The sequence below is a fragment of the Salarias fasciatus genome, chromosome 1, assembly GCF_902148845.1.
Source record: "Salarias fasciatus chromosome 1, fSalaFa1.1, whole genome shotgun sequence".
Classification (NCBI taxonomy): domain Eukaryota; kingdom Metazoa; phylum Chordata; class Actinopteri; order Blenniiformes; family Blenniidae; genus Salarias; species Salarias fasciatus.
The window spans coordinates 9880257-9903187 of record NC_043745.1 but is presented as its reverse complement, the minus strand read 5'-3'; the positions used below and the strand labels follow the sequence as shown (position 1 = coordinate 9903187).

Here is a 22931-nt window from a genome sequence, read left to right as displayed (position 1 = left end):
TCCTGCTCAGAGAGGCAGCCCCTCCCGTACCCGTAAAAACGGTCTGTCTGTTCTCGTGACGTCACGAGCAGCAGCGCGCTCCCCTGAGCCCGCCCCTCTTCCCCCACATCACTGCGCGTAACGGAGATTACAGAAATAAACTTTAACCATCGCCTGAAAGCTGCAATAAGTAAAGTTATAGCCAAAATACCAAGTATTACAACAATCAAGCAAGAGTCTGCGCTTGGTGGGTTTCTAACAAGAAAAGACATTTTCGCGTGTCTTTGCGTGTAGAGAAGCTAAAGCAAAAGAGCTAAAGCTAACCAGCGTATTTGTTTTGAAGCGCTGATTGGCTGAAGTACGCTGTCAGTCAAAGTTCACAGGGGGAGAGGCGAGAGTTTCAGTGAAACAGAGCGTTTTCTCTTCCGGGTTTCAGAATTAGCCCCAGAAAATCTTTTATTTCATACAAAATGACTTTTCCTTTTCCTAACCCTAACCCAAAAATAAAATATTACCATGTTAATGCCTATACTAGGGTTTGGACTAGCTAAAAAAGCATGATACAGCCCCTTTAAATATACTCTGAATGTTCAGAACATGAGCATCAATGTTGAAATTAAAAAGTTGATTAATCATCAAGTATAGGAATCTGTACTTTGTCTGGATATTTTAACAGTAACATAATCTTGGACACTGAGCTGTAGTATCATCTATCAATCACATAAAATCTTTAAAAAAAAAGAATCTTTATTCTACTCTAAGTGATTAATTGAGTGCCTCATACGATAGATGGGTGTGGAAAACATGAAGATGAAGTTGATTTTACAATCAAAGAATGCAGCAAAGCACATATAGGTTCCTGCAAACAGCTGTGAATATTTTCTTGGCGTGTCTGTGGATTTCCCAGATCTCTGTGGAGACGAGTCCTCACCTCAGCAGCCAGTTTGAACTTGATCTCGTACATGAGGATGAGTCCGTTGGGGTGAGGCGGCTCTGGCCAGCGCAGAAACACCCAGTCCTCGTGGCCCTCCCAGGTCACCTTGCCCGGGATGTCGTCGGCCTTTTCTGCAGAATCACAGGCGGAATATGTTAACAGAGTTAAAGAAGAGGAAAAAAAACATCCCAGCAGTGGATTTTCTTCTGTCTTAAGCAGTCTTAGGGCAGATGTGATTGACATGGACGACACGTCGGCTAAGAGCGTCTCCTCTCTCTAACCTGCAGGTTTGGTTCTGGAGAAGACGAACTCCGCCGCGCTGCACCGCTGGACCTGTCGGTTGCAGGCGTGGATGTCGATGCGGTAGACCGTGAACGGCTGAAGGCCGGAGATCTGCAGCTCGCGCTCCGTCACCGCCTGCTCCACGAACTCGAACTCCCGCTCCGCCGGCTCCGGCTCGGTGACGCCGGTGCTGCTGTTACCGGCCGCCTGGACCGGAGGGGCCGCGCTGCTGTTGGCGTGCAGCCGGTTACGGCGAGTGAGGGTGGCGTTGGCGACGCCGAAAAGGTCCCGACGGCGACGATCCGGCGGCCTGGAGAGACGACAGGGGAAGTGATGAAGGATGAATGGAGGGGTGCAGGTGGTGAAACGTGCTGAAACCATGGGGCGGGCTGGAAATGGTCACTGGAAATATTCATCGCTCAGTTCAAAGTGGTTAAACTGTTTTTAATGCCGCTTGGCCCCCAAACAGGCAGCGGGGATGAAGTCTGGCCGACACACTCTAAACACAATCACTGAGTTCACATTAACACCAGTCTCATTTTTCAAAACACATGTCAAAATGGGACAGAGCAAAGCCACCACGGGATCCGGGCAGCAACAGATCACCAAGTTCCTTCTTCTGATTTATTGAAAAATGCTTCAGTGGATCTGGAGTTGCGGCTCTGTCGGCCACATGTACAACATTTTATTTCCTCCAGGACAATATGTGGACCTGAGGAAGGCTACTGAGATTTTTCTCTAAGGTTGATTTCCCCTTTTGTTTCTTTGAGCTATTGGGATTATCAGACAGATCTAAATGAAACACATCAGAACCACATGAGGAGAAACACAGTGGAGTTCATCCATTCCTTGATTCTACACCTGCAAAACATACTGGACACTAATTAATACCTGAACTGGACTGAGCATGCCTGTGTGTGAGCAGAGAAGACAAAGAGAGATGTCTGAAGTTTGACTCACTAAACTGAGATGTCCTGTCCCAATAACTATAATAAATGTGGCAGCGAGAGTAACGAGAGGATCTAGCAGGAGAGAGTTCCTCTCTCCAATAATGGGTTCTCTTCCCTGAGCCGTTTGTCCCACATCACTTCAGCACAACACTCTCTTCTCAGAGTGCTGGTTACTGGAAGTTCCCAGATTTTATGCCATCAGGCTAAAAGTCATTTTATTCCCATCCACTGTACAGATGGTAGTGAATGTAAGGTTCTCCATGTACTGGGTTAACAAAAAGAGTTGAAGAAAATATTACAGAGGCTCCAAAAATAGATCTGTGCCAAATCAAATGTAATTTAGAGGGTGAAACCGCAGAGCATGACCTACACTGGTTTATGTCACTAACGCCATATAGAAAAGTAGAAAAGGCAACTCTGACTAATAAGTGGAAGTTGAATGTGAAGTGGTGGTGTTAATTGTTGCCTCAAACACATTGGATCAAAGGTTTATGAACTGCACTGGCCAAAAAATGAATGAATACAATGTTTGTATTTATTTGCAGGGAAATATATATACCTGCAAATGTCCTGAAATGTTTTCAAAGGAAAAAAAAAGAGAATAAAATGTCTTATAACTAGAGCGGTTATGAGTCTTTGTTCTGTTACAATAACTGTCTTGATGAGTTCTTTCAAGGACGGGGTTGGACTACCCATAGGGGGCAGCAGAGAGCTTCAGGAAGAGAACAGGAGGGGGATGCTTTTTCCTCAAAAATTTTCTTTTCAATCGTGCTATTACTCAGGCATTAAAAGGGAAAAACAGTGATTACTGACAGTTTTACAGTCATAATAATGTGAATGTGATGAAGACCATCTATCTTCTTCACGTCAGATCGATCTTTCCATCGATCTAAAAGTAAAACTCAAGAACTTGTTAACAGATTTTGATAAAACTTGGCAGACTAACAGATGATATGCAAAGGAAGAACCACATTACTTTTGGACACAATATGGATCATATTCTTTTAATATAAAATATGTAAACTATGAATAGTTTTTTTCATTCATGTAAGGAGCCAGAATATGAGCATTTGTGTGTAACACGAGGAGGGGACAGCTGGGAGGAGAAACTGTGCTGCCAGGCGGAGGTTTGTGTTCTCCGATTGCCTTCTGTTTGCCTCTGGATCTCAACTGCTGTTAACAATAATAGGCTAATTGGAAGCAGTCAATGAAATTTTGGTGCAGCTTTGTTCAGCCTGTTGACACATTATTTGTTCCGTATGATCACAGGACATTGCCGGTGCACTCCACATGAAGCAAGTTACTGATCTGAGGACATCAATCAATCTGAACTACACCTTTCACACGGTGACTTGGTAGATTACCTTGGAGTAAAAATGGAGTTGTGCAAAAAGTTTTCAAAGACTTTTCTGTAGGACGCGTCGGCAGCTTCGGCCTCCAGGTCCTCCACCGACTTGGGGCAGGGGCAGCAGGGGGCTTTATCTGCCCCGTCGGGATCTGGTTTGGTGGGTTTGGTGTCCTCTTCTTGGTCTCCCACCCCGATGGCAGCGATCCGGATGGGGATCTTCAGCTCTGACGAAGAGAAAGAGGAATTAGATCTGATGAATTCATAGCAGAGTCTGGAGTTTACTTCCTGTGTGTGTGTGTGAATGCGCACCTTTGGAGCAGTAGTTGTGCTGGTAGAGCTCGCGGTCTTCGGCTTGCTGCTGCCATCTCACCAGGTAGTACGTCTGGTTCCCATTCGCTGAGACCGGGGGTGACCAGCGCACCACCAGCTGTGTGGAGGAGTTGGAATACGCCCGTACGTCCTGAGGCATTGAGGGCGCTGAGAGGAGACACAGGAAGAGGCGAACTCTCAGAACGTATGGGAAACTTCTTGCTCCTTCCGGCTGCAATGCGCCCTCTGCCAGGGCAGATGTGATTCCCTGACATCACAGCGCTGCAATGTCTTTATACTGCAGCTGGCTTTATTTAAAGCAGTCTCCCATTTCACCTAATTACATTACAGTTTCTGTAAATCCCTTTTTCTCAATGTCTCTGAGTTGCAGCTGTGTTTATTTCAAACGTTCCTCCTCTCCTTCTTCGCGCAGTATGTTTGGACCACATCCAGGAATGCTATCACACCGCCATCGAGAAACTTGGGAAACAAGACGCAGCTTGAACACAAGTGAACAAGTGTTTCACGGTGTCTCTGAATCTGGTGTTTGGCTCGACAACACAATCAGAAAATCTAATAGGAAGTTAGAATCCATCAGAACATCCACCAGAAACAGGAGATTACAAACACACACACTAAAGCTGGGCGTAGTGCTCCATCAGGCCAGCAGGGGTCAGTTAGGTTCCAGTCCACCTGAGAGAGATGTCCTGCTCTGGTGAGGATGCAGCTCCCCATCTGGGAATGTTTTGGGTTCTGATGTTATTATGAAAGCAAGTCAGACAAAGCTGTGTGCACTGTTTTTAATCCTCCCAACAAAAAGCTGGACAAAATAAAAACTGTACTGTCTTCTGAGAGAGTGGTGGCTGAGAGGCAAGACAAGCGGACGTGGGATCAGAAGTTCACGTGTTTGAATCCCATTGCTGAGAGATTACTACTGTGGGTCTGCACCACCTGGACACGGCACCGTGGCAGTCTACTGATCCCAATGAGATCAGCTCTGAAGAGGATGGGTTAAAAGCAGGTAAGGAATTTCCCCAAGGGATCAACAAAATAAACTTTCTTTCATTCTAGATGTGTGAGCATCAAGAAATACTCTCAATGTTACACCTTGAAAACATCTCTAGCTTTGCTAATAGGTTGATCCGACAAGATGAGTGAGTAAATCAGTCTCGTTATTCCTGCTCTATGGAGCAAGTAATGCAGAGAAGAAGAAGATAAAGAAGACAATGTAGGAGGATGAAGAAGGAGAAGATGGAGGAGACGAGAGTCAGGTGTGCTGAAATCAGGAATTCTGCTAAGCCCCTGGCTACAGACTTCTTCTATGGAAGAAATGATTGATGATGGGCTAAAATGCTGCCATCTAGTGACCGCAGAAAGAGCTTTCTTTCTGAAAGCAGCCTGTTTCTTTTATGTGATGCAAAATTTCATACTGTTAAAATAAAGAGAAGAGATTTGGTCAGGGTGGATGGGACTCAGTTGATAGAGCGGTCTTCCCTCGATTGGGAATGTCCTTGAATATTATTGCGTTACAGTCCAATTCTTGTCCAAATGCAGTTATGTAAAAATGAAACTTACGCCTCCTTCCCTCCACTAAAGTGGAGGAATGTGCTCAGATATTCCTACAATACACACCAAGGATGAAAAAACGGCTCGACACACGTTCGATTTAACTGGTAAAACCATAATCAAACCACTATTTTGAAGCCCATGAAACAATAACACTTATAAAAGAACAAACATGATGTAGAAAACGAGCTCACTGACCCGAGGGGCTGGTGCGGATGTAGACCACCTTGCTCTTGGCACCTGGCATGTGTTTGTCCTCCACCATGAGCGTGATGGCTTTAACAAAGATGGCGTACTGCGTCCACGGCTTCAGGTTGGACAGCAGGACTCCGGGGTCCGAGTCCTTTTCTGGCCTCAGCTCCACATCCACCATGTTCCAGCTGTTGGAGCCGCAGCCGTCCTGCCCCTCGAACTCCGTGATGTTCTGGAAAGGGCTGCAAAGAAGAGAGGCGGAGACTATTCATTTACCTGTCTGTACATACAAAAGCACTACATAGATCAAAAACTGTACTTCTGATGTGTCTGAAGTGTCCATTCACATCTTTTCACACTTAATTTGTTCTCGTGTGACTGCGTTAAAACATCCCTGACAATGTGATTCTGAAGTGAGGAAGAAATCTCATATTCAAGAAGAAAGAAAAAAAAAGATCCACTATGTTTATATGACACCAAACAGGATATGAACCTAATTGAAGGGGGCATGAAATCACACAGCAGCTGAGTCTATGCTTCTACTGCTGTGCGCCAGTATATCCTTCCGCGGAGCACTGCGCATGTGCAGGTCTGTGTGTATCAAAATGTTATTTTAACGGATTAAAAAGAAAACACGTCTTTTAAAATGTTTTATAACCATTCGGATTTACTTCACGTGCCAATACACCGTCCCCTGGACCATTGGAAGGAGTATTTTGTCCACTTTAGTCAGTCCGGCTCTGTCTCCTATTCACCTCTAGCAATTGAGCTAAGCTAACTACGATGCTAACAGCTGGGAACCAGCCACTGGATGCAGAGACACAAAAAAGGTATTTATGAACTTGTCTAACTTTGTCAATGATAGGGAAAGGGCGTGGGTCCAAAATCTTCAGAGTATTCCTTTAAGGAAAAAAAAAGATATATGACCTCAATACCAATCTAGACCATCAGTTTTCACTGTTTGTTTGCAAATAAAGTAATTCTCATAACTCTTGATGACTTAACACTTTGTTCTGGTCAGAGTGACATGTAAGTATAAACAGTATTTTCGATATACTCTCACTATTCCCATGACTGGTGCATATTGCTCTATCATAGTTTTGGTTAGTACGAGCTGCTGCCACAGAAAACTTACGCCTCCTTGTAGTAGACGATGAAGCTGATGAGGTCTCTGTAGTCGGGAGGCCGGTAGCGCTGCCATGTCAGCTTGATCCTCGTGCTGCTGGTGCTGTTGGACTTGAACTTGAGGATGGTGCTCTCACCTGTGGGGGCAGCATGGAGTCAGAACCCGGCACCTTTAAAAGCGCCTTGACGCATGTGTGTGCGTGTGAAAGCCAGTGGAAGTGAGCCCCGTTTGACGGCGCTGATGCGGTAAACGCTGACATGTGGCGCAGAACAAGCACGGAGCTCACGGGAGGTGACTGCAAACTGCAGCTAAACTGCACTGACTCCCGCGCACCCGTCGAATGTAGCAATTTAAATGCTTGTGGTTTCGGGGCCCGGAGCCGGATTTGACCCTTACAGCTGGCTCTGTCGCCGTTGTTCCGGAAATCGCTCTCATCAAAGCGGCCCTTGATGCCCGTCTTGTCCCACATGTTGCGTATCTCGGACATGCAGAGCTTGGGGTTGGCTCTGAAGAACAGCTTTCCCGTCCGGATGGTGAGGTTGTGCTGCTTCCAGTCCCACAGATACTGCAGCTGTTGGTTGTCGAACGCCGAGAAGGCATACATGCTGGAGAGCAGAAAGAAGAGAACACGGCTGAACCATGATCAATGACTCAACATTCTTTAGTACATGTTTGTCTTGTAATAGATGTGCATGTGTAGTCATTTGTACCAGGATCTGAGCCAACTTTCCAACACAGGACAGTGCCGAGCATTCCCAAATGGTAAAAGCGCTCACAATCTTTGAGTAGTAGCTCAAAAAATAACTATTAGGAGTAAAAGCAGTGACTCAACTTCAAGTACAGGTTTTCTAATGTACTTAAGTACAAATGTGAAAAAACAAACAAACAGTTTTAAGCTGAAATAACTTACTGTATTGACACACTGTGTTCTCAAGACAGTCATAAAGGTTTTTTCTGGTGTTCAATCTGATGAAATGTACACACACATACTATAAAAGTGAGCATGGATACATCAGCCTATTCATTAGTCATGACAGAGTTCAGGATTCACCTTGTATCGTCGTTCTGAGTAAATAAAGACATACGCACTCAGACAGCACATGAAATCACAATTTCCCCCCTCCAGGTGGCCCCTCCCCATGTATGGGACACATATACAGTTATGTTAAAGGTGCCTTAAAGCTGTAATACAACATTTTGATTTCCGGGTGGATCACCTAAATAATTGGTGGGTCAGTCATTCTGACGAGCTGCTTTCGTAAGGCGGTTCTCCGTGCTTGCGCCCAATCAGCTTCTCCCTTCTGCGCATGCGCATTCAGAGTGTTTATGTAGCCGGTGAGCTTCTGAGCTCGTACTTACCGATGGTGAGTCTGACATAATGAAACTGTAGCTGTTTCGGAAAAAAAAAGCTTTATTTATGAGCGAGGCGGATCGCAGAAACTGTACAGAGCCGTGCACGCCGGAGAAGAGGAGATCGCGCTCGTACACTTCCGCGTTTTCTGGGAGAAGCAGGAGAGCTGGGCGGATGGTCTGGCGCATGCGCGTTGTTCAAAAAGTGAGTAACAGACGTGGGGCTTCGTCTTTTCGAGAAAATGTTGTATTATACCTTTAAGGAGTTTGCACGTTTTATGCGAAACAGCGCCCCCTGCAGGCCTTGGGCGTAATGCAGCTTAGTGAAAAACTCGTCCCTGTGGCTCGCGTGCACAGAAGAGGGGGACTCCGTCTTCGCTCGTTTAGAAGCGCTCAAGTAAGATTTAAGTTTCTTTTACCTGGTGGAGTCTGTGCTGGAGCTGTGGCAGTGCTAGAAGCCAGTCTTTTCTTACTTTCTGGAAGATCCTGCTCAGTTGTTGCTCACTAAGCATCTGGCGGAGTAATGGCAGACAAAATGAAACCTATCCAGCCGGAGCGCGCATTACATCATTCCTTTCAAATTCTCCCCAAAAAAAATGCTGGTGCCGGACCGACACTGTGACTTTCAAGTGACAATTTAGCGCTGTTAGAGGTACTTGTAATGAATATGTCAGGGCACATTGTACACAACATTAAAAATGTCTAACATATTTATGGTGGAAAATAAGTATTTTTAAGGTTGTAAAACTCCTTAATGCACCTTTAACGTTCTTATGTATTTACTATAAATATTATTAGAATGTGATCCAGATCGTTCTCAAAATCTCATCTCTTCTGCCTTCTGCAACCTATTAAACTTGATCAAGTTTTAATCTGTTAAATTCGACAAAAATCAATTCATTATTTCTCCAATTTCTGGAGTTTTCTTCTTGATCCTGGATATGATTCACTTCAGCTCTTTCTTTGTGTGTTGATCTTTTAGTCAGACAGATTGTGACAAGTTTTTGAATAATACTGTTAACAGACAAAAAAAAAGTTAGCAAAGAAAACTTGCGGCTCTTACAAACTAAACACCCAGAAGTAACTAACCAAATAAAATCAAGCTGTTCCACCATAGAGTTTTATTGTCCGCATGATTTTTAATGAGCCGGTTAGACAGCAGAGGAAGAAAATCACCTGGCAAATCCGATTAACCAGCCTTTTTTCTCATGCTGGAGAGGATTTTTTCTTTTCTTTTTTTTTTTTACTTTGTTATGAGTCACTGAGTAACACCCAGACATCAAGGAATGAGTGTAATGTTGGCCTCGGGACAGAAGGATTCCTGTGAACTCAAACACAAACACACCAAGGAGGAGGGAGGAGTGAAGGCCTTTCAATGACCCTCACACAACCTTTTCAGGGTCTGCAGGAGGCTGTGCTGCATTCAAGGCCCCCAAAAAGAGGAGACACGTTCCGGTTTCTTCTCTCAGTTAAACACAAGCTCACTGAAGAAGTTTCTTTCCTTTCATCGTGGTCGATATTAAGAAGCGATCTAATGCTGATCAGACACTTAAAAACTGCTTCCCTATCATTATGGTAAGGTAACGTTCAACTTTATCAAGCTAAGTTTAGCTATTATGGTAAATTAACTATTGTGACTTGAAAAGCCAAGCACACTACCAGCACACTGCTGAGGCATGACGTCGCGTGTGGACGCAGACATAAACACAGCTTAATGCAGTTCGTCTCCTTTGTCTCCGATCCAGCTGATTGAGTTGGTGTCGGATCGTTGCGTCTGTACAAAAAAAAAAAATGACTTTCCAGTCTGCAAAGCATGTCAAAACACACTTTCCTTCCCTCGCTCGCCTTACAAGACATCAGGACCATTACCTTGTGACAACACCGCCACTGCAGAAAATTGCCATGACAACTCGGAGCCACGAACACGCCGAGGATAAACAGACACAATAATCCACACAGAGTGTCGCAACAAGCAAAGACTATTACTGCTGAGACAAGTGAAGGGCTTAAGTAGAGAGGAAGAGAGCTGAAGCTTTCACCAAGTCACAAGCAGGCAACTCCGTCTACATTTCAACTGACTAACACCATTTACAGAGGTGTGTGACTGTAGCAGTGACTTAGACTTCATGACACAAAACACTAGAATAAAAAAGTCTAAAATCTGCTCGATCAGCTGCTCTTCGGAGTATCTTGCTGCTTTCCTCGACTGATGGAGTGTCCGAAATTTCATGAAATAAAAGTTAAATGTTCAGCCTAAGCTGTGCTGTTGGATGCATTTTTACCACTTCACCTATGTCTTTCTAGAACTTTCACCATCTTTCAGCATATTCAGGCGTCTTTCTGTGACTTCAGCGGTGAACTCTGGAGTGTTTGTGACTTTAGCTTTAATGTTGTATTTGCATCCCTTCCAACTGTGCAGTCAGTCGTTCTCCTATGACCGATTCCGACTCTGTTCTCTGACTTCAGCTCTGCTGTTTGCCATCTTTCTGATGTGGAGTGCAGTGTAAGCTACCTATTCAGCGGAGTAACTAGAAACTGAAGCACAAATAACTTTGACTGAAAGTCGCTTTCGTTCCGAGATCAGAAATAAAGACCAAGGTTATAAATCAATCAGTCATCAGGACAATTCATCTTCGATGAGCAGCAGTATTCAATCCAAAAACATTAAGTCTCCATTGTTTGGTTTTTTTTCGGGGAATTGAATTGAAATGTTTGTATTGGTAGTAATGTGTGCGTGTGTGTGTGTGTGTGTGTGTGTGTGTGTGTGTGTGTGTGTGTGTGTGTGTGTGTATGAACTCTCACTCGTCCAGAAGGTTTTCTCCATCGATGTATCTCAGACTGCGGAGGAAGGCCAGGGAGCTCAGAGTGTGTGAGTGTGTGATCCGCACGTGACCCGTCACCTTCTGGATGAGACCTGTGAAGCTCTCCAGCTCTGCCACCATGTTTTCTGCGCACAAACACACACACAGTTTTTTTTTTTTAAACACAGCGGTGAGAAAAGTTCTCACACTGGTGCATAAAGATACTTGTTGGAACGTGCCATCTCCACATATAGAGCAAAACTCAAAGCTTATTTGACACCTTTTCCTTCATGTAGGGAAGCTTAGGTTTGCAAACCCTGCAGTGTATCACTACATTACAATTCTCTGCAGGTTTCACCCCAGTTCTTACAATTAATCCCTCAAAAAAGCGCATCCTAACTGTCACAAAAATCCTGGTGTTGTGGCATTCTATGGTGACATTTAGAGAAAATCTGCGCTCACTCCTCGGGAGTGAGTGTCTGTAACAGTATGTACCAGCAGATCTTTATGATTGTCTCCAGCAGCAGAGGCTCCTCAGCCCTCCCTCGTGCAGAAAAGTGAGCATTAAGTGGAGAGTTGCTGTGGTGCTCTGCAGTACTCACGGCCTCTGCGGATGTTGATATGCAGGTTGCCTTTGATAACGGTGCAGCCTTTGAGAGACTGAGCGGCATCCATGGAGTCGATGACCTTCTCCTCACACACTTTATCGCACAGGCCATCGCAGGCTGTGCAGAACATGCTGGAGACAGACGCACAAAGACGGAGACAGAAAACCCAATGTGTCAAACAGGCGTCTCAGACTGCTGCGGCTCATTCCTTACTTGTTATTTATTTATTTTAAATTCAGCCTATGGAAGGTGTAATGTCGCTGTTTCACGGGGGAAGCGGGCCTTGGTGCGGCTCACCTGTTGGGCGCGGTGCGGGTGTACCCGGACGGGCACTCGGTCAGACACTCCCCTCCGTGGATGACGAAGCTGTCCAGCTCAGGCAGGTGGACTTTGGAGCAGAGCTCGGCGCTGATGCAGCGCCACCCCTCGAACTTGTACGTGTCCGGAGGACAGTCGGCCACGCAGCGCCCCTCGTGGTAGTAGTGCACGCACGCGGCGCACGCCGTGTCGCTGCCGGGGACCGTGCAGCTGCCCAGACACTGAGGGTGGCAGCAGTCTCCCTGAGCAGTGCACGCTCGCCGTCCACACCTCTCCGGACATTCTGGTAGGAAAACAGAGAAAGGGAACTGTTAGCACATGTACGCTAACGCAAAAAAAATCATGTCAGAGAGTGTGAAACAAAAACACATCTTTATTATAGACAACTCAAGCTGTTGGGCCATGGGCCAAAAATTGTCCCGCAAGAGGTTCCAACCTGGCCATATGACTCAGATTGTAAATTCAGAGAAAATTAATACAGAAAACTAGCAAACTAGCACTAGCTTCAAAGTCACACTGGCAGGGTGAATATTTTGAGATTGCAGTAAATTTCAGCAGCAAGTGTTTTGCAAAAAGAAAATATAGTCACTTTTATCACGTATACTCTGCACCACAACAAAAAAATCTTTGAAATGTGAATTTATAGATAACGAAGGCACTACTTTTCTAGCCCTGAGCACTCAAGATGTGGCCCAATTTAAACATCAAATCAAATACAGATAATTCTGCAAATTATTACTTTATTGAAAGATAATGTTCTGCATCAAAGTGTTTCTTCAAAACTTTACCCTCAAAAAATCAAATAAGATTTTTGACTCAAAGTGTCTAATGGAAAGTAAACAAATAGCTTAAATTTTCAAAAAGGGTCTCAATACACAATCTTGTGGTACAAACTGACAATACAAGACCATCAGCCGATACTCCTGAACCATCTGTTCAGGATTTCTCCGTCAACATTGGGTATTTTAGCAGCTCTACAACCTCATCTTTGTTTTTTCTGCCACTAATGTCTGTACAATAACAGATTTAATAGATTTCTTCGAAACTGCTACATTTTCAATGTGTATTTGATGAAATGGAGGAATGTGACCCCCATCACAGTAGAGAAAATTACATTTTCATTGTAAAAATGATTTGCTATGTCAAACACAAGGTCAATCTAACCCCATTTGGAAGGTTATTTAAAGTACTTCATAATCTACTGATGAAGCAATGAGCTGCATAGACACATGAAGGGAAGTGATATTACTTTTGTGCTAATTTGTACTGATGAAGGTTGACTACCATGACATTAAATAAACTGTTATCAAAACAGATATATTGGAAAACTACAAACAAAATCAACAATAATATTACAGCGAAACAGTGAAATAAAACATAACTTTAGTTATACAATTTTTTTGATACAATTAGCTTTTATTAAAGAAGCATTAAGGCGAAGACCGGTTTTGAACAGTTTTTTGTGATAACTGAGGCAGCAGATGAAATTACTTTTCCATACTGTGATACCGCCTGAAGCTGAAGTCTGGAGAAAGATTCAGTTTTGCAGTTGCAAACTCAACAGTTTTTCTTTTTTGTTCGTTTTTGAGAGGGGCTGCATTTTTTTAAAGATAATTCAACTGCAGTCACCAATGGAAGAGTATTTTAATTTTGATCTTTTCTAAGGATCTTTAATGCTTTGATTTCTCAGAACATCATCGCTTCCCATGGTCGATGTTTTTCTTCAATTTGTGACATGCTGCAACCTAAAGAAGCAATTGAGAACATCCGGCGTCTCTGGTGAGAACACAGGAAATCTGGAAGATGATCAATCTCCGACAAATACCTGCCTACAGGTCTTTTCTTCCTGTAACTGAAACACCAGTTTCCCAGACTGTTAAAGGGGCACTTCCCTTCATCAGCAAACACAGGAAGAATACGTAATTGCATCCAGTCACTGAACAGATCTGAATATCCTACTGGCACGACACTGTTGGCTTCAGGAGTGAACAAATGATTTGCATTTATTGAACAATGACAACACAAACACATATGCACACCAGATCAGATCACAGCTTGTGAAACAATGAGAGGCACTTATGAGACCACCGGCTTTAAATCCAACCAGCGAACAGGCTTTTCTTGTTCCTTTTCATCTTAAATGTAAATACAACAAACAAAAAACATGTAAGACTGACAATCCATCGGAGCTTTTGTCTGCCAGAGACCTGAGTGCGGCTCATCCCAGATCCGCTGCGAGGAATAAAAAAAAAAAAAAAAAAAAAAGACTTTCCACTCCAGGTTTTCTGATGCACACAGCTACAAATAACTCCTCCAGTTGCTGTGGTGTCCCTCTAAATAAGAGGATATTGTAAGTGATGACAGGAAAAACTGATCGAGGAGATTCCGGTGAAAAAAAAAAAAAAAAAAAAAAAAAGAGGCTTCAGCAGACGTGTAGAGAAGCAGCCACGCGTCGAGGTGGAGACCGTCACGTACGACACGAAGGATCTCAGCCGGACAAGAGTGATGGAAATAAGGAATAACACACGCCTCTTTCCTCTGGACACAAAACCATCAACTTTTAATCGTGTAGAGAGGAGATGGAGGGATAATCTGAGAGGCTGAAGGAACGGGCAGTACTAATTGTTACGGAAACGTGATTTCATTCACTCAGGTTATCCAGACACAGTGTTCAAACAAAATCCAAACAAAACCAAGTGCACAGGAAGCGAAGCGTTAGTGATGAGACGCTGAGTGATAAAGATGAAACCTCTTCCAACATGCTGCCTCTGTCAGCTCTGTCAAACAAAGCCAAACAACACTGCTGATAAAAAATCCCCTGACGTATTCATGAGGAGCCGCTCCATTACCGTGCCTGAAATGATGCTGAAACAGCTGGACGATAACTGGAAGTCCAGTGAAGGAAATGCCTGCCAGAGCAGATGTCAATTTGCAATCTGAAGTCAGTCGTACCCAACAGAGGGCTTTCCAAACATCTGCTGGAAATTTCATCCCTCCACCTCGGAGCGAGGAGCCGAAGAGAAGGGGGAGTTGCGTTTCAGAAACACGGAAACCACAAAGTGACACTGATGGATTAGCAATTCACGCTTTTGTTTGCAACCAGCGGGTTTGTGTACATGCAATACCGATACCTCAGTCGCCTTTCACAGACTCATGAGCCAGCAGAGGCAGGAAATCATTCAGCTTCTGAACCACGTCATTCATTTTTAACATTACATATGACGTTACAGTCAAATACAGAAATCAAAAACATGCATTAAAGCTACAGTGTGGAATTGCTATTTTTTTTATTTTAAACTCATAAAACTACATCAGCTAGGAAAAACTTCCATCATGGCGTTATTCCATTGATATTTAAGTGCTGTGGGAAGGGTTTCTTAAGCTAACAAGCTACCAGATCAGACTAACTAGAAAGATGGAATAGAAATAGAAATAGAAATGACAGATTCTAAATGTGACTTCAAATGTTAAAACAGGTTTGACTTTGTATTTGTGTATTTCAAATGTCTGTTATATTAATGTGCCAAACCTTAAGAAGTAACATGTTAATCATCTATTGAAAAACAGGTGTTCTGTGTGGACGAGTGGAGAAAATGATCAACATTATTTTAGTGAAACAGAGGAGAAAAAGGCCGTTTGAGCTGCGATCCTGTAAGAGTTGCCACTGAATGTTTTAGTTAATTTCATGATGTTTTGCTGACCCCATAACCTGCAGAGTGTATACATTCAGCATGTCTGATCTAACATGAAACACCGACATTAAAAACAAAAAACACAGATCGAGCACACCTGTGTGAGAAATTCCTGGCTGTAAGATCAACCTCAGAGAAGAAGTGAAACGCAGCATCCGCCTGTGGGCTGTCAGGCGTCTGCAGCCCTCTGATCTGCCTGTGTGTGAGTGCTTTTGTTTTTTCTTCCTCCATTTGTCATTTCCTCTTGGGTGGCACATGAAGTTGTCGAGATCTGCTGTCCTTCCCCTCTCAGTCGGTGACCATGAGATGACCTTCCAGCCCGCCTCTTGACTGACACGGAGGCCAATCAGAACCTTTGGACTGTGTGGTCCCACCAACCATTCAGCAGGCTGTTTGTGCTGAGCGGGAGGAGACCAGTGCAGCATTTCGCTGGCACAAAATGTTCTCTTTCTGCTGCGAGGCCCCCGCAGGCCCCCCGACTCCGGCTCGCCCTCTGACCCTCCGTGATGGGGCGATGGGAGCTGGAAAGGTGTAATTTTGCTGTGTGACAATGTACAGCCTCTGGCCGGTGTAGAGTGAGGGGGAGGGGTGGGGGAGAGAGATCTCGAGCCTGAAGTTTGGCTCAGGCCACATTCTCCTAAATGCAAACTCCTCGACTGACCAGAGGAGAGGCTGGAGTGAGGACGGGGTCAGCGGCTGCCTACAGCACAGCAGCACACATCAGCAACATCAGAGATTCGGCTTTTAAACCCCCCCCCCCCCCCCAACACACACACACACACACACACACACACACCACCACCACCGACATATCCCTCCATTGCTACACTTTACTAGAGACAGGTTGATGCAGAGCTGCAGCAGCAGCAGGAGGAGGAGGAAACACTCAAGACGCGGGAGACTGAATTATAAGGAAGGAGGAAACGATGTGCAGCGTGACGGTGAAGGAAGGGATTTCTGAGGGAGATAAGGGCTGCTGGTGGTTGTGATTAGACGAGAAAACCGCAGAAACAGTTTAGTACATCACGTCTTGCACAGACACGGGCAGACACACACAGTTGGCAGGTTCTGCCAGCTGGGGGAGCCAGACAACACAAACCAACAGCGAGCTGTTGGGGAACAGGAATGTATATCATTTAAAAATATATGAACCTGAATGACTCATGCTAGGACAAAGAAAGCGTGGATGACTGTAGGGACAAGACAGAAAATCTCCACTCCAGAACTTTAAGATGACCTCAATATAACCTGGACATAAACATTCAAACAGCGACTGAAATCTCCTGAATTGATCCCACTATGGTTGATTCTAAGCTCTTGAAACTTGCATTCAAGCTGCCTGCGTAACAACAAGTGTCCTTCCCACTCCCCCAAAAAAGGCCAGTACATGTCGTCAGCGCTAAGTCTTCATTGCTGGAGTGTTTAGACTGTGAGCGGCTTTATTCCAAACTGTGGAAAGTTACCCGACGCAGCAGATTGTGTGTCTGAGCGTCTGATCTGACTGTTGGGTGCCGCTTGCTCTACTGGACTTTGTTTTGGGGATGTCAGCATTTCTCATAATCTCCCGATATTAGACAGTTAATAAAATGACGGGAAATACGCTGTAAAGAGAAGGTGCAGGTGTTTCCCAAACTCACTAGTGTAAAACACAAACAAGAAAGAACCACATAAGCAGTGCCACATGCTGAATGAACAAAATAAAACACTTTTTCTTGTTTGGGTCGTCCCCATCCTAACTCAAACTAAACTCATCTGACAGGCAAACGAAGAAAAAATCAGCACATTGTAGATATATGGCGACAGATGGAAAATACATTGAAATGACACAAAGGACAGGCACCATAGAAGAGAAAGCATTTGTATTTAATGTGATATGTGAGACTTGGAGAGGCAACGGTGATGTGATTGAAAGATCAATATGTCTGTTCCTTGACCTTATTCAACCCTCAACTTACAGTGACCTGTTAAAAACGAGGCCACACAGTGGTGGACAGCTCAACGCTCTCGCCTCAGAGCCAGAACACTCCCAGTTCAGCACGCTAGCAACATGCATGAGGTGAGCTGATGACTCCACAAAAAACTAAGTGGTCTGGAAGACTGATGGAAAAGTGAAAATGTTGTGACACATTGCATGTTTCACCATCTTCAAGTACTTTGAATTATGAATTTACCCATGAATTTTATCATTAAATTAATATCACACTGTTAAATAAATAATCGTACCCATCACAGATGAGAGGCTAGCTGATGGAAAGTAATTATTCCAAATTAGTTTTTAAATCACATTATATGCATTTCCACAGCTTTAAATTAGATATGAATCCTTGTCTAAAAGCAATACATCCATCAAAACTTGAAACTACATGTAGAGAATAAGTTAAAAAACTATAAAATTAGATTAATTAATGGCTACAGAATATTATATTTCAATATATTGCAAAACTGAAAAATATAACATTGCAATATACATATTCATGAATACTGTGTTTTCATTGGAATTTTGGACATGAAATGACAGCATTGTAATCGTGTAATAACTCTGTGCAATATGAATAGTTTTTTCAGTCTCTTCCAAATTAAAAGTAAAAAGAACACCTGATTTTACTGAAGAAGAAAGATGTTCCCTTTTTAGCCACTAGAGGCAGTAGAGTGAAGAAGTCAGACAGGAAGTCAAACCAGTCTATGCTACTAATATTGGTCTTAATGGCTAACAAGCTACTGAGGACTTAATCCAAAATATTTACTTATAATGAAAAATCCATTCAGTTGTTCAGCGATGGTACACTATCTGTAAAAGTTTAAGGGACTCCGTTGTTTTCTTCCATCTCTGGCATCTAGCAATCTTATGTGCAGATATGTTTTCTCTCCATTTTTATGACAGCATCTGCACATAAACAGGCAGCGCCTCTTATTTAATCAGACCTGCTGGATGTGAAAGTGTGTCACGGCTAACTTTGACTGTATGTCTGCCCCAGTTGGCTATTTTCTGTGTTTTCTGTTCATCACTTTGAAGTGGAGATATTAAACTGTAGTAGGAAGTTGCTGTTTGGGTCTATGGAGTAGCTGGTGTCCATTCATGAAGTGCAACAGTTCACCTTTTTCCACTCTGTCATTACAGCGCACTCTGGCAGCCGAATAAAGATCGCTGTTGTGGGTCAAAAAGCCGATACAGGGGCTTCCAGGGAAACAGAAATACCAGCTCAGCAGGAAGTCAGGCTGGGAAACTCATGCCGGTCGCCAGCTCAACAGTGCGAAAAAGCCCACGTTTGTGCTTCGACAGAGATCCACTCTGACGGGCGCTATGACGGAGATAAAACACAGGCAGTGAAAGAAAGAGAACTTGAGGGTTGTTTCTAAACATCGCGATCAAAGCAGCAGGTGTGCTGATGTTTGTCTCCTCCTTGATCAGCTGATCAAGGAAAAATTAAACGCTTCTTGTAAATCCCCGTTTTTCAGCAAGACTTCTCCGGATGGGGCGAACAGTCTGTCCCACACAGACACTGGAGTGGATGTGATGACACTGGAGGCTTGAGCAGCGAGTGCTTCTTCAGCACAACAATAACAGTTAGAAGGCAGATGTCTAGACTGGTGACAGCGCCGTTGATTCACCAACAGATATAGATCAGTACTGGCTTCGGTTCTGGCAGCACCATCGGTGAGGATTCCATATTTTCAACCCTCAAAGCTCAGTTTGTGGTAGCAACACGCTCGCACAACAGTCCCAACATGAACTCGGTATGAGTATTACTGTCACCACGAACCTTTGGCATACTCAGCAGCTTCTTATCTGATTAATCATTTGAGCTGCAAGAAGAATGCCACAGGAACGTACGTCCTTTGAGTGGAAGTATTGCTCCAGCGTTACCCCTGGTGGAGTGGAAAAAACACGTAAAAACGTCTATTTTATTGGCCCAGTTGGCAGAGCAAATTGGTCCAGAATCCCGGGGTTGGTGGTACAATCCCCATCTGCTATTTCTCTGTGTGTCAGTCTTCATGAGCAAGGCACTAAACCCTGCACTGCTCCCAGTGAAGGACGAGCACTTTGCGTGGCAGCTGTTGCCAGCGATGTGTGAGCGTGTGCGAGGATGGTCTAGCCGAGGAAAAAATACTGACTGCATTGTTTTCACCCAGCTTTTCTTCCAAAGTGAAGATATCTAGATGTATTGACATTTTACTCAAAGCCACAGTGGCCTCACTCACAAGTTCAAGTTCAAATTAGTGATTTTTGAGCTATCTAAACAAACACAACCTGAAGTGATTAGAAAGTCAATAAAAGCAGTGATGGGAGGAGGCTGCCAGAAACGAGCCTCGCGGGGTTTCCTACAACCGCCTGTATGATTCACTTTTCTAATTACATACTACACAGAGACAACACTGACTGGCTGAGGCTGAAACTTGCTATTCAGACAAGCTATTGGAGATGTTATAATTTTTCAAACAGTGCTCTCAATACAATATTAACAGGACAAAATGTAAACAAAATGTAAAATTACCTTAACTGTTTGACACTGAGGTCCAAGGGCCCGAAACAGCCCAAAATTGACATGCAAAAAACCCATCAAGTTGAGTATGATGTTAAAAATGTATCTAACTATCTCAAACCACACTCACAAAAACTGACATCAATCAAACACAGATCAACAGATATGCGCAAAATGACCAAGGAGAGACAAAACTATTACAACAGCATGGAAAATAGCTTCAGAGACACAGAAAACAACCTCTTATAAACACAAAATCAATACAAAACATAACAGGACCGTAAAGGAGCGCAAAGTGATAACACTGAATGCACAGCTCACGGTTCTGATTGGAGAGCTTCCAGATCCTTCACAATAAGAATCTCTAATGACATATTTACATGATTCAAAATATGATTGATAAATGCAGTGAAAAAAAAAAGGATGAATGTTCTTTGCAAATGCATGTCTGTAATTTCTTAGCACTTAATGAATGTCTTTATGCCGAATCCTGCTTTAGTGTGTCAAGATGGAGTAGCAGCACTTCACTGGATGCTGCTTGTATGTCACTGGGGAAAAAAGCCAGAGGTGGGAGAAAATATATATTTGCAATCATTTGAGCAAGACGTGCAATAATATTTAAGACAAGATTTAAATTCAGTTGCACAATAATTGTTCATAGTTTAAATTACAGCCCTCAGTCATAATAAACAAAATGAGAGCTTCAAAAAGTCACCAAACTCTAATGAGAGATGGAGGCAGACAAAGTTTCCACGCTTTTTGTGTTTTTCCCATTTTTAAAAAGGTTTAACTGTGTGAATGTGAAATAATCTTTGCCCTGACTCCAAACTTCACACCCTCGGTGTCCTCCCGGTGTGTGCCAGGCCGAGAGCCGGGGAGTAAACGGCACCAGCGGCGGCCTCCTCAGGCAGAAACCAGAAGCTGATGATGTACAGAAAACACAACAATATGGCTGTGTTTTCCGTTTGGTACAAAGCCTGTTCTGTTCGGGGCAGACAGCCTCGTCACTGTTGCAGGTTCAGTCAGTGAGGCGGTCATTCAAAAAAACCAGTCAGTCAGAAGTCTGTGTGTGGTGTCTGCAGGGCCGACTCGCACAACGCTTTCAATTCATTCAGTCCATTCAGAGCCCCGTAACGGCCGACCGGCGCTGTCCTGTCCGTCCGTGAAGGCTCCCAGCAGACACCGGATATCGCAACAGGACACCAAATTCACCTTGCTCAATGTGTGTGACAGTAAAAGACGCCATGTTTGTCAGGCCAGGCTAAGTGATGACGGTGGCCAGAAGTGGTACAGCTTCTGCAGTCTCTGTGCTTTTGGATTGGTGTTGAGGGTTTTTAACATGTGCACATCTAGCTGGCTAAGAGCTGAACATCCACTCCTTTCTATTCAGCATTAAGGCCTCAGTATGTTTCCCCGTCGCAGCGACGTCGTTCCTACGCAGGCAACCCTACGCCACTACTGAACACATCTTGCTTCTGCGTCAAGGGAACACCCTCTGCAATTTCACCGCCAAGCCGCTAGGCAGTCACAACAACTATGCGGCTTCCGTAGCTCCGGCTTTAAATAACGACCTCTAGACATAGATTTCTAGACGTACATATCTAGACACGCGTGCACTTACCGAACATATATCTGCATATATGACATATCTGGCTGTCGTGGAGGAGAGGCATGAGTGGACCATGATGACATATTGGTGAAACTAATGAGCTTTTGGACGATTAAAGCCGTTTCAGGAGCGGCTATACACATAGCCCCGTCTGCTAACAGTGCTAACACTGCTAACAGCATAGGGATGTGCGCCGCTCAATTTTGGATCTAAATTTCTCCCGAAGCACTGTTCGGATCAGAAAAGCATTCGGGGTGAGTTCTACTTCATTCTATGAACAACGCGAAAGCGGATCAATCACAGCCCTCGACGTTCACGTCACCACGTGTCGCCTCGACGCGAAGTCACGATTTTTGGGAGGTGCACATCAAGCCCCGGCGTAGGCGCTGCATAGGGTGCTACGTACACGGTGTAGGAACGGCGTCTCTGCGACGGGGAAGGATACTGAGGCCTTTATTAGAAGCTGTTGTTTAATTGTCATGCAGCCGCCCAGCACTAGTCAGCACTACAGAGTCATGGCCAATGGGAAGCTGGAGATCGATTTTAAGCAAAACCATCATTGCTATTTTTGTCATTTTTTTCCTGGATAAGTTCATATCCCACAATATCCACTTTAATTCATCTCTGTTAAAAGTTGAGGCTCTGGGAAATGGCACGAGCCTCGCATTTCAGCATTTCTAGGTGGATATAGTTACTGAAGATGTTGATTAAAACTTCAAAGAGGTCCATATACACTCAATATTTAAAATACTTGAGAATGGATTAAACTAAATTTTGACCGTTTCCTGAGAATTTTTCGTTTTAGGGTTAGTCAACTTGCTTTGTTTCAAACTTTCGCTTGATGGAAGGAGATTGCTCTGTGATTCTGCAACAGAAAGTGGAGGACTTCCATGGATCCTTTCAGTTTGGCAAAGTCATGCAGTATGGCTTTACAGTTTTTCATTCATCCATCTGACCATCCTCTACACCACTTCACCCAGAATCACAGGGCACTGGAGCTGATCCCAGCTAACAAGGCGCCAGGGCTGGGTAAACCTTTGATGGGTCGCCTCTCGGATGAAAAGTCACAAACATTTCAGTTATTAAGCCCAAGCCATGTGACGCACGGCAGAGGTGAAATCTGCAGTTTACACAGTGCCTGGGATATCCACATTAATGCAGGGCTTCATTCACTTCCTCATCTCCCTCCCTTCTCGACTGAGAGTCCCTCTGGAGATGTGTGGTCTGAAGCTTCCTGTTGATAATTACAGTCTGCCCCAAAGCAAAACACTAACAGAGCATCATTCTTGTTGGTGATGAAAAGCTGAACATGCTCTTCTTTCCATCTCATGCCGTCAGAACATGGAAAAAGAAAGTGCGGCTCCACACAAAACCTGTGAACTTGGT

General features: G+C 44.1%; 1 protein-coding gene across 1 annotated transcript in view; it reads right to left on the bottom strand.

Moving 5' to 3' along the window:
* The window catches only part of LOC115395311 (insulin-like growth factor 1 receptor), a 57432-nt gene that overhangs the window by 5594 nt on the left and 28907 nt on the right, over positions 1-22931 (bottom strand). Inside the window, 10 exon segments of the mRNA XM_030100827.1 lie at positions 911-1044; positions 1195-1505; positions 3510-3717; positions 3803-3970; positions 5567-5802; positions 6696-6822; positions 7083-7291; positions 10839-10983; positions 11440-11576; positions 11743-12046. Of these exon segments, the coding sequence (XP_029956687.1) occupies positions 911-1044; positions 1195-1505; positions 3510-3717; positions 3803-3970; positions 5567-5802; positions 6696-6822; positions 7083-7291; positions 10839-10983; positions 11440-11576; positions 11743-12046 (1979 nt within the window).